This window comes from Trachymyrmex septentrionalis, unplaced genomic scaffold, assembly GCF_001594115.1.
Source record: "Trachymyrmex septentrionalis isolate Tsep2-gDNA-1 unplaced genomic scaffold, Tsep1.0 scaffold171, whole genome shotgun sequence".
Lineage (NCBI taxonomy): Eukaryota > Metazoa > Arthropoda > Insecta > Hymenoptera > Formicidae > Trachymyrmex > Trachymyrmex septentrionalis.
In genome coordinates this window covers 443005-455491 of record NW_017304876.1, presented here as the reverse complement: position 1 = coordinate 455491, position 12487 = coordinate 443005, and the positions used below count along the sequence as shown (strand labels likewise).

At 42.0% G+C, this 12487-nt stretch overlaps 1 protein-coding gene and 1 long non-coding RNA gene across 2 annotated transcripts in view; one reads left to right on the top strand and one right to left on the bottom strand.

Moving 5' to 3' along the window:
• The window catches only part of LOC108746460, an 8556-nt gene extending 7535 nt beyond the window's left edge, over positions 1-1021 (top strand). The window contains exon 4 of the long non-coding RNA XR_001939173.1: positions 849-1021. This is a non-coding gene — a long non-coding RNA (uncharacterized LOC108746460). The remainder of the gene's footprint in view (positions 1-848) is intronic.
• Positions 1022-2625: 1604 nt separating this feature from the next.
• The window catches only part of LOC108746454 (zinc finger protein 395-like), a 97105-nt gene continuing 87243 nt past the window's right edge, over positions 2626-12487 (bottom strand). Inside the window, exons 6-8 of the mRNA XM_018483240.1 lie at positions 6456-6562; positions 4783-5035; positions 2626-4699 (exon numbers count right to left, since the gene is read on the bottom strand). Coding sequence (XP_018338742.1) covers positions 4487-4699; positions 4783-5035; positions 6456-6562 — 573 coding nt within the window. The 3' untranslated portion in view covers positions 2626-4486. The remainder of the gene's footprint in view (positions 4700-4782; positions 5036-6455; positions 6563-12487) is intronic.

Sequence of the window (12487 nt, the reverse complement as noted above, 5' to 3'; positions counted from 1 at the left end):
TGAAACTTGCCCGTTTTTCGTCACCCTCCCTTGCTTCGCATCGAGTTGCCTTGTAGAAATTTAACAGCGCTGGCCAGTTAATCACTTATTGTGAGTATTAAAAGTATTGCAGTTTTTAAACAGATACTTTTAACATTCAAAGTAAGCGATTTGACCAGGTACCAGCATCTTTCTATAAGAGTTGCCTTCCCTCCCCCTCGCTCGCGGAGGGGTTCTTCCTTTCTCGCTTGTTCTTTGCGCGAGGGTGAGGGCACAATTAGAGAATATTTGGCATACGTAATGGCACAGTTAATAAACTTGTACTTGTTTACATTCGCGAAGTGCCATTCTGCGGATAGGTATGTCCGCCAAAATTCTCTTCAACGCGATACTCCTGTCGACAGTGACAGACTCGATCCTAGCACGCGATCTGTCGTTTTCTGTCATCGTGCAGAGTGGGATCAACAATAAATCGTACGAATTTCTGCGAGACCATCAAAAATTTATTGCTGCGTGTGTTACTGTGTTTTGTGTGTCGTGTTTGGGACACGGATATCGCGTAGCGAATTCGCATCGCACCGTGTTAACGGAGTCGGAAGCTTAAACGATCGGCTAAACGGCTGAATTATTACTACCGCGAAATATAACACGATCCAATATGTTATTTGTCGTTTCAACCCCAACGGTTTTGATTCCCGTCTCAACTTTTGCTTAAAGTTTCGCCCGATATAAGTACACTTAGCGTCACGTATGTCTTCGTCATCAAATGAATCGTATTTAAATATTCATGCATCATCATGACGTAAAATTCGAAATTATTTTTTTAATTGTGTGTCCTTTCAATTTAATGTTTTATTTATCTTTTAAAGATTTCAAGACATCAGACAGCTACTGAACGCACTCCAATATCATAATATATTCATGATGTATTCAATTCGAAAATGTCAGAAGCCATACTTGTCGCCAACTGCACACGTGTTCGAAAATACGAATGAAGAAATAAACGCACAAATGCCGGAATTTAAAAGATTAGACATCTCAATAAATATTCTAAAAAGAATATTGTATACTGAACGTATAAAAAGTTTTTTTAAAAATGATATTTTTAGAAATACTACTCTGCGGATGAGAGCCTTGTAGAGTTTTAGAAATAATTTCTTTTCGGTATTAAAAGTTTCAATGTTACCGCCGCACTTTAACGTCATATATATACAGATTGCATAGAATAAAATGACGGTAGAGAAGTCATATTAATAATTAAGTATTAAGTGATAGTATCACTCCTTAGCAGTTTCCGTTTCCGTATTGTCCTCGGTAAATTCTGTCTATACATACAATAATTTTGACAGTAGTAAGGAACCTACATGGACGGCAATTATTTTCTATGCTATCTGTAATTGTATGTTGCTCTATTTTTTGCAAATATACTTTACAACGATTCTCTATATGATTGTGAACACGATGTAAAAAATTGACTATGATCAAAGTTTCAACAGCACCTTAACTTTCGCATGAATATTATAATAATTATTATTTGAGTGCTGTTGTTTCATAAATTTATAAAATGCGATAAGTTTCGATGAACAGATACAATCAGAGGTAGTATCTTGTAACATACGAGTTGTTCGTCATCAAATTTGCTTGGGAAGAAACAAATCTTTTCTGTGCGACGACAACATTGTATTAAATAGCAATCATTACCATTGGTAATTTAAAAGAAATTGCGAGTTTCCTCTGGAAAATACGGATACGACGACATTGATTAAAAAAAAAACGAGAAATACTGACAACGCGATGCTTACCGTTTTGAACACAAAGGTAATCCGTTACCTTTTTGCGAGAATTACTGATCTCTTTCCGAGTTATACTCTCGAATCATTGAGTTTAAATTAACGCAATTCGTCAACAGAATTGACACTTATTATGCTAATAAAATCTAAACCCCGTGTCGTGATTATTAATAAACAACAGTAATATACTAATTCTTAATACATTAAGTTCAATAATTATAAAAAAAACGAGGGGCTATACAAGATAATAACACGTAATATACAAGACACAATATACAAGAATATAATTATATTAAATATACAAGATAATTATACTAACGTACGAAATCGAATACTAACGAACGATCGGGAAATTGGAAGAAACTTTTATTAGCGACTGCTGCTTTTAGTATAGTATACATTGCAACATTTCGCTGATTTTCTTCCGTGAAATATGAAATACTTTGTCATTTATTGCATTAAAATCTTAATTGATCCCTCACGGCAGTCGTATTGAATTACATTAAAAATAAAAATTATGCAATTTTTTTCTTGTGCTATTCAAAGTATTTTTTGTTTTAGTTTTTCTCACAGACCAATATCTGGTCTGTCAATATTTTTCTTTCGGTCTATGGATTAAAAATATTTTGATCAATTAAGAATAGTTAAAATAAATTTGTAAATAACATATACCTTAATAAATATAAATATATATATAAATACGTATGTACAAAAATAAGTATATAATTATATTTATAAATTTATTTTACAAATACGATTTATCTTCATAAAAAAGAGTTCATTTTTATGTATATAGAGAACACTCGTATATTTTCAAATAAAATCCGAATTTAATTTCTAATGTAACTCAGTCGACTACGATGAGAAATCAGAAGTCATTAATGTTGAATCCTCTTAGGACATAGCGCTTGCTTGCAAAGTTTGTCTCATCAAATTTGTCAACGTATAAAATTTGCAAGTGTCCATTCGTTATCGCTACATTAGAAAAATTATCGAGATCAAACGTTGTATTTCGAAATAATCGATTCGAGTGGATAAATCGTCCCGCGAACGACCCGAAGCGAGAAAGGAGTATAAAAGAAATGACGTAGATTAGACTATACAAATGTGATGTCACCATTCTTCGCGCTCGCGATGTACCGCCTGTTGCGTCAACGTATATCGGTCAGTATATCAGATTATTTTATAAATGTTTCTAGTAAGTATTACATTTATAAAATTAATCGATTGATTACAATTGTAAAATTGATCGATCGATTACATTTTATAATTATAATGCCTTCCCTAGTAGGCAAGTAAAATAACTGACGTCTGACCAATATGTTGATGCAACATGCGCGGTACGTGTATGTATATAAGTGTACCTGTGTGTTTAATGAGTGCATGTATGTGATCTGGAGCGAAATCTTCAAATATTAGATCGATCGATTCAACTGCGTAGCCCTACCCCAATACGCGCGTGCAGCTCCTTTGTTGGCGAATACGGTCTTAGGTCGTCAGAAGGCTAACAAGGCTAAGTCCGGTATACGGCGACGCATGCCGTGCAACATATAGCGCCTCTTTAACGCGCGAGAGAGAGGCTTGAACAACAATTTTTTTGAATTATTTATCTGGCAGTATAATTGGTGTATAAAATTTTGTTTCTTCTTTTTTTTTTATCTTTCCTTCTCTCATTTCTTTACACGCCTTTACGCTTTCCTGCTCGATTCGCGGCAGATCCAATAAATTTAGATACAATATCACAATTAGCAGCTCTGTTCCACGCGAGACTTACCAATCTTGCTTGTCTGCGTTCGTTTAGCATTGAACATCGGTCAGACCGAGCATCGATTCCGCCGGTCTTCCCTTCGTCCGTCAGATTCGATCGCTCGTTCCCCAGGGATCGGCCGGACGGCGTCCCTGACTAAGGATTGATCTAACGCCTTTAGTTCCATCATTACCGAGAGCGCGTTAACGTTTGCGCTCTTAACGGAAGAAGGAAGATCTATTGCAATGACCTAAGAGACGGTTCGGGAATCAGCATTTCGAAGGACATGCATGCTCGCCCCGAGTGTGCGAGTGCGTGTCTCATTCATACCGAACCAAAAGGTTCTCTTTGTTAGGCGAGTTGGGAGCGAGAGAATGCAACAGTTTGAGGTCGCCTCGCTCCGCACGCCAATTATTCGCTATCTATTTTAATCGAAAAGTCCCTCGTTACGGCTAAGGGACCCGGTCGGAGTTTGCCAAGTGCAAAACACGAACGGGCGGAAATCGTTCAGACAAATCTTACGTTGGTAACTTCCTCTATGAGCACTAGAAAGATGTTATATCATGCACCCTTTTTATCTGATTATCAACCCTATAGAGCTACCCGCCAACCGTAATTATGGTGAGATGTTTCTCTTCGAAACTCGTGCATGCCGTCTCGACGACGGGAAACAGAGAGCAGAGGAAGAGATGCTGCTTTTACGAGCTTTGCATTTTTGCTTTTTCATGAGAAGTCCCGGTATATGCTGGAATAACTCATAGGGTAACACTTTTCGCTACAACCGGCGATATAATTGGCGGTTTCGCGTCTCGTGCTCCGAATGCGGGAGCTTTTTTTCTCGACGCCGTATCTTCGACGATGATTGGCATTTGGCAGTTGGTGTTAATGTTCAACGTAGCATTGGCAAACTCTGGGGTCGACTTGACAAGGGTTTCCGCCCACGGACGTACGAACGGGGCGGACGCTTGGCCTATTCGCTGCAGAAACGGGTGCAGGCCTTCTTCCACCTGCATTGAGTGCACCAGAGGTCACGTGAATCCATACCGTAGATCTTGCGACATTTCTTAACATCGCTGCGAGTTCGCCGCGGAGAGGACGGCTTGCCCGTGGACGCTGTCATGTTCTGTTGATGACACGCCTGCAATGGCCGCGGGGACAGTTTGATGTGTTTATTAGGTGTACCCTGAAATAAAAGAAGATAAATTTAGTCAGACTGTAGTAGTTTCCCGTAGTACCGGTTTACGGTCTGAACGGGCGATTACCTACCGGCGATTGCGAGATCGTAAACGTGTTGCTCGGTTCCCTGACACCGACCATTCCGTTCTCGATAAAGTTACTCGCGGCAGGAGTCGCCTCTAGACGAAGCTGCTTTTGATACTCTGGGTCCTCGTGCGGTGGTCTTGCCATGTCCCGGTGAGACATCGTGGGAGGTGAACTCATGTGATCCACAGCGACTTCCTGATAATAGAATTCCTCCTCGTGATCGTCCTCGCTGTCGCATCCCTTGGATTTCTTTGGGCTAGAAAACAAAAATTATCTCAATTCACTTTCAGTCTTTGCTTTCTTGTCCTCGGCATCACACAACAAAATTTCAAGGCTCTTTTCTTCTCACAGAAAAATATTTTAATTCGTTACTTCCTTACATTCAGTTTTTCTCCTCTCTCTCTCGCGTACTCTTCAGCTGCTACTCTATCGTTTCTCATTTTAATTAATAGATTTACTTTGTTATTTATTTCGTTATTTCTTATAATAATATTTAATAATATTTATTATAATAATATTTATACCTGTATTATATTTTATTATTATTTACTATTACTTTTATTACACAATGTATTTTTATCTACGTATAATCATACATATGTATGAATAAACGTATGAATATTATCAGTGTGTATGTATCTCTGTATAAATACAAGTATGTTATCTTATTAAAATCAAGCTAATGTGCTAATATTTGCTTTCGTATCAATGTTATTTGTATTTTTATTATTAATACGATTAGTATTCTTTTTCTCAAAATGTTTATTTTGAAGATTTTATTTTATGCATATATAGATAATCCTGTATAACTCTAACGTAATACATAAGTCTGACACGCATTCAACAATAAGCCATTAATCATAAATCAAAAGTTAGAAGCTGAAAATTGACCAATTACAGTCGTCAATTTCCAACTTCTAACTTCTGATTTATGACTAATGGCTTATTGTATTATAGAATGGCCATGAGTGTTTTCCGTTTAGTGATACAGATTGATATCTATATTCTATCTTTCTTAGCATTTCATAAGAACCAAACACAATATAAGTACTGTCAATTTGTACCAAATGGAAAGCAACGAGCATAAAAATTAATCTTATATATATCGTGTTATTCTTGATGCCAGTGTAATGTGCAATTTTTTTATTACATTCCTATACTGTACTGTTTTTTTATGTATATAATGTATTTATACTCAATCAAATTATTATCGTTACTAATATTATATTTCATTGATCTATTTATATAAGAGAGAAAAAAATGTCAAAAAAAAAAATTAAGAAAGATTGAATCGTCGCAAGAAAAGAGGAGAACCACAGAAATAATTGATACGTACGTCAATTTATATAAACATTATGTAGACTTACTCAGATGGATACGATCATTTTGTTCCGTCAACAACTCCCGAAGTGGTGCATTATGAGCCAGGCGGCGATTAATTTTATAAGCTCTTGAAGAGAGTTGCATAGCTAGGGTATATATACATTAGTGCTGAGACATTACAACGGTAACCGATTGTCAGCGCTTTGACTCACGGAAAATATTTAATGTCAATGGCGCGCTCTTTCTCGGCTGTGGGACCAACTTGATGGCTTGACCTCGCGCGCGTATTCCGCCTCGACCTCATAATGCGTCTTACGTGCGAGGCACATATTACGTCTAGGGTACTAACTTACCCCAGAAGCAGATGTGACTGGCGCACATGTTCTTCAATAAGTGCGACGGTCGCCTTGATTTCGAGGCAACCCGGCCAATTGCATTTGAAGACCACTGCCGCATTCGCCTGAAAGCAGAAAGATGATAGTCGTTAATGATCATCGACACGAACGACACATTAATGATGCACGTACATCACGTGGTGATAGACCCGATAGAATTCAATAGGACTTCGCATGTCCGTGAGAACTTCACGAAAGGGAAAAGGGTAACGTGTGTGTTTGCATGTGTGGGCAGCTACGATTTATTTCAGCAAACATTGTTCCATAACCAATCGGCATACCGCGATGCAATTCGCGCATGGCTCACGCTGGCAGCAGGACTGCTTTGATCATCGAGTTGAACAGACCGTTTCACCGATTGAAACACCATCCATGTAACATTTTCCAATGGACCCCCATTCCAAAAGTTAATTAATATTCCCTTCATTTTACTATTAAAACGATTCTAATATTTATCATTAATATAGCCCGTGTTTGCTAATTAAAATAAACGTTTTATCGTTTATTTTACCACACACATCAATATACTTCAAAAGAGTTCAAAAAGCTAACCCCCCCCCCTTCCTCCTTACCCTACATCCTAGAATCCTTCTATTTGTTACTCCTTTTTGTATTTCAATTGTCATTAAATGGAAGCATTAATTGTTACGCGTGATCGCAGGCGAGATATCGTATGTTAATCTATAAGAATCCGAACCGTCTTAAGACAGCCCTGCCGCGTCGGAGTCGCGGCAAACCGAGCAGAAAGGAAAATCGATCGCCGTGCGGCAGCCGCGCCGCGCCGCGCGCACGTTTCTTTGTTTACATCGGCCGGCCGGTAGCGGAGGCGCCGCGTTGCGCCGGTCACAGCGTTACGGTCACGTGGTATTGATCGCAAGAGAGCGAGGAATACAAGCCCACGCGGTCCGCGATGATCGCGTGTTTGAGCGCGAAGGACGGGACCGGCATCTCTCACAAAAGCGAGACAAGTCCTCCGCGCTCAACGTCCCCACTTCCGTGTAATCGTCTTCTACTTTAGTGACGATTACACCGCGGATGATACCCGGATCTTGCTTATCCCCGGGCGTTCATCCAACGCGGATAGAATGACAATTGCAAGTCGCTCCGCTCAAGGAGATTCGGAGTACATTTACAAACGGATTAGTCTTAGCTTTTAATCGTTCGATCGCAGCATTAATCGAGACGAATCTGCCTTGAAATAAGCATCGAGTCGAATTTCGATATTTTATTAAGCGGACGCGAAAGTGTTACATTTCTACGTTTATTTCTACCAAAGCACATCGAAAATCGATCTCGTCAGTTCCTACACATGTCGGCTTGTGAATTTATATAGATTTAAAGACGGTTGCTGCAGCTTGACGAGCATAATCCGGATGTGGCTAATTACTTATTAACGGTTTTACAATCATCCCGGCGAGAGAGCACACGCGACGCGAACGTTTTCCAACGTAACGGCCTGAACCAAGAAGACAATCATGAGCTCGTTAACACGCTACAGTGTAGGACGCCCCTTCAAAGCATTCCGGATTAATAAGCCGTCAGACTACGGCGAAAATAATTCGCTTTAAGTACGCATTCGCGCGATAGCACGTCGCCGACGCTGTTCGGTCTAGTTAATGAGCGCATGAATATTTACGAGTGACTTTAACGACTGCACTTAAGACACGATCTTGGAAACCGCACCACCCAACACCACCGTCGATCGCTTTTCTCAATTTTGCGCGGCTCGGTTTACTACGCGCCATTAACGCTCGCCTCTTTCGATTCTCACGCGGCATACCGGGTGGATGGTACAACCGATGACAGCGACGCGAAGGAGGGAGAGAGAGAGAGAGAGAGAGAGAGAGAGAGAGCGATGGACTGATAAGCGTTCGGAAGCGTATTGACTGAAAGGCGCGCGCGTGATAAGCGGGATTGCGCCGTTCGGTGGCGGAGAGGCTACCGCTTCGGCGGGCTTTAAGGGCTTCGCTAGTGCAGTGACATCAGCACCGAAACGGTACACCGGGGAGATACACCGGTGCGCGGTATACCGGGTGACGGGTGGCGAAAGACCGGCGACCGGAAGCCCCGTGATACGGCGTCCCGCGTATGTATCGATACGTCTGAAAGAGACGCGTCCAGGAGGACGAGAACGTGCGCCGTTCGGAAAGAGGTTTTCGACGATTTCGGAGATCTTTCGGTGACATAGGTGACGTTATCTTTGAAACGGTACACACGCCGGGTACACGCCGGAACGGAACGGCGTATGCCGCGGCTCAGCCATTGCCGAGGTCACAGACCTTCTATGCCGGTCGGCAGGCAACGCTCTCCCTTTGCCTTGCCTTGCCCTGCCTTGCCCATGCCTCTCGGCGTGTTGGTTTGGCGTGCTCCGGAGAACTTCGCAACAGTCCTCTGCACTTCTCTATACTACTCCCTCCCCCTCACTCCCTTTTCCACGACCTTTAGGATACGACGCGATAATACCGATGGCATTAGTCTAGAGGGCACCACGCATTCCGATGAGCATCTTCGCGTGCGCGATAGCAGCCACTGATCGACGCCGATCTACTCTCTCTCAGATATTCTATCCGCAAAAGACAATGCATTAAGTAAAAATTATTATTAATTAATTAGAGAAAGGGGTAATAATGGCAGCCGTTTTAACATTTCATCAGAGACCTTATGATTAATGCATCGTGTTTTGTAAGTGTAGTTTTTGTAATAGTCCACTGAAGATGATTCAATTTAAACTGAACCCATTTATATGACTAAAAATACAAAAATACAAATGTTTTAATTGAACTGTTATTTTGCCAAGCTCATTATTCCTTTCTTTATTTAATTAATTGTTAACTGTCTGAGCCATGCAGTTAGCTGTTTATTAAAAAATATTGTATGTATTTTTTAAGATTATAAAATATAGGGTATATAAAAATCATCAGACTAAAAGCATCCATGATTATTGAAAAAATTGCAGTGGACAAAATCGATATTACTATTCAACACGTAATTGTTGTCACGATTTATTATTTTCACGCATTAATTGTCTGACTGACTTTGAAGTGTTCGATATTAATAAAGTATTCAAAATATAACAATATATTTTTTCAGGAGAAACAAAAGATTTTGCTTGAAAAACATATTAAGATTATATCGTCAAATGCAGTTATTATATTGAACATCCCGTTGTGCATGAAGCGTAATAGAGACAGCGTGCTATCGCAAAATTCGATCGGGAGGAAGGCGTCTAGAAATGTCCCAGGGGTAGTTACATATAAAGCTCGAATCACACGATGCAACTATCACACGATTTCTTGAATTATAGCACCCCAGACAACACGCGTTGTCTAGAAGAGCTTTTTTATGACAGTCTTTTAGATATCTTTTGAACATGTCTGTCCCAAACCAATGTCTTTATAGTGTCTTTATGACTTCTTTTAGACATGCATGTTATCGGAGATGCATGCTGCTATCCTTGATTTGACATATTAATGTATTCTAGAGATAAGATCCACTGAACACTGCAAATACTTTGAAGCATTCTTTGATTGGTCAGTTCGCAAAATTTTTTCTTTTGAATGGTCAACGAAGCATTTGCATCGTAAAGTAAATTGCATCTCTAAAAGATGTTTATCCATCGGAAGAAGCATAGAAGCATATATGCATGCTTATCAAGAATTAGTACATCGATTTCAGCTTATGGGACGAAACTCTATCTCTGCACAGTTATCATAAATTTCTCTCTCTCTCTCTCTCTCTCTCTCTCTCTCGTCCTAAAATTCCACAACTCTTTTCCCTGACTATCAATAATATTAAAAAATTGTTTCGTCTTAATATGGAAACCGTTAAATATTTTCTTGGGAGATCAATTTAGCGTAGCAATGTAAATCACAATTAACGTTGCTGACATTACTTGCATTTTTAATCGTTAAATTGGTATTTTAAACCTGCGTAGGTGCGACGTACGTACGCATTCAACTTTAAAGCCAAGAATTTTAATATTCCAGAAAATTTTGCAAAAATCCTTTTCCTCGATAATTCCCCGATTTCTAGTTTTGCGGCAAAAGGCCCTGTCCTGACGGCGTATCCTTTCCTTAACTGCGCAATAGGGCCGAAGCGCGACGTAGATCTCGCGAAGCCATCTCCCGCGTGTTCGCGTGCGCGCGAATATCATCGCGCGCTTCTTCGTGCACGCGCGGGGATGAGTAAGCCTCAACGCGGGGTTGCCGCGACGAGGCGGCCGCGATGCGGCGCGGCGTTTCGTGGGCGCATCGCATGCGATACGACGTTGCCGGCGATGGAGATAGCCGCCCGTTGGGGATGCACACGCATCGGTCGGAGCGCGCGCGCATCGGGCATCCACCCCTACCAACGCGCGAGTACCTCGCGCGCGTCTCTCCCCTTACGCTCTCCCACTACTTCTATGCACTGCGCAACGGCACGCGCGCGCTTACTACTCGCTCGCAAATCTCGCTTGTGTGTATAATGCACACGCGCGCATCTCTGTACTGCGTAAAGATCTGTGGAGCGTTGTACAAAAATTACGCACGTGTTATCCCGACGTAGACGTCCTTGCTCGTCGTAGCTCCCCGGAGCGTCCTTTGATAAGCGACGTGTGAAAAATTTGTTGTTAAATCGTTTCGAAAACGAGAGAGACGCGGCGAATGAAATAGACTGTACCGTGATTCGCCCTGCAGGAATGCGCTGTAAGTCATCGCCCCGAAGTTCGTTAGAGTGAATGGATCTCGATTCTCGAATTGGCCGTGCGTACGCGGTTCTTTCAAGCGAAAGAACTCGGCGCGGCGTGTCGCAATTCTATTTTCGGATATTCGACTGTACCGATAATTAATCACAATTCGAGTACCTCTACGCGGTGCCGGCCGGCCGGCCGGCACGCAAAGTTCTCGCCGCCGATTACCAAGGCCGTTCTTGCGCGCGTTTTATTTTGCAGCTTGTGCAGACTCGCCGTACCGTCCAAGCGTGTTGTTCACGAATCGAACGTTACGCGTACGCAGCAGCGCGCGAGCGCCGACGCAAAAATCGATTCCAAACTACACGTTTGACGCTACGAGAGTCCGCTTTCCACGCGGCCGGCCTCTCGCTTTCTCCGCGCTAGTCGACTCGTGTCGAGTCGCCCGCCGGCAATTGCACAAATGTTGCACGCGGCAGGAACTGTATTTTCCTGCGTCACTCTACCTTTCCCACGACTGACTAAGATTTTCCCGTGCAAACCGTTTTCTTCCGTTGAATCGTGACGGATGTATCTCACCGTCCCACACGACATATCAATCCGATTGTTTAACGTGAAGACGTCGGTGGAAGTACTATTATTTGAACAAATAAAAGTATCCTGCATTCTTCCTGCCTGGAAAAACTTATAATGTAAATATCATGATGCCAGTTTGAATCTTTATATTTTTGCTTTAATTTATTCAGGAAATATTTTTGTATCTAATACAAACTTTCGGAGGTTGCCATTGCATTGTCTGTAAATAACGATACCCTCGATGTACCGTTTCGTGTACACATCCTGACGTCACTGGCTGCCGACTCTCAATCCCCATTTCGGGACCACGCCGTCGTTCCACGCGGCGATGGGTTTCATGAACATAAGGATATATCGCGAGAGGAAGGAGAGAGAGAGAGAGAGAGAGAGAGGGAGGGAGAAAGCGAAGCACGCGGGAATGGGCGAATAAGAGAGAGAGAAAGAAGAGAAACACAGAGAGAGGAGAGGAGAGGAGAGGGGAGGGGAGGGGAGGGGAGGGGAGAGGGGAGGAGTGAAGAGGAGAGGAGAGAAGTCGAAGTCACCGGAGAGAAGTGGGGAGTCCGGGTAACGCCCGGGAAACCAAAACAAACCGGACTTCTGTGTGTTGGCGCGTACGATGCGCGTCGATCCGTGGCGTGTGGTGAGGGTCGGACGTTGACCCTTCGCAACACACACCGATGCGCCTCACGCACGAAGTATACGGGGTATACGGGGTGGCGGGAGAAAAATCTACGGGTTTGTTGTG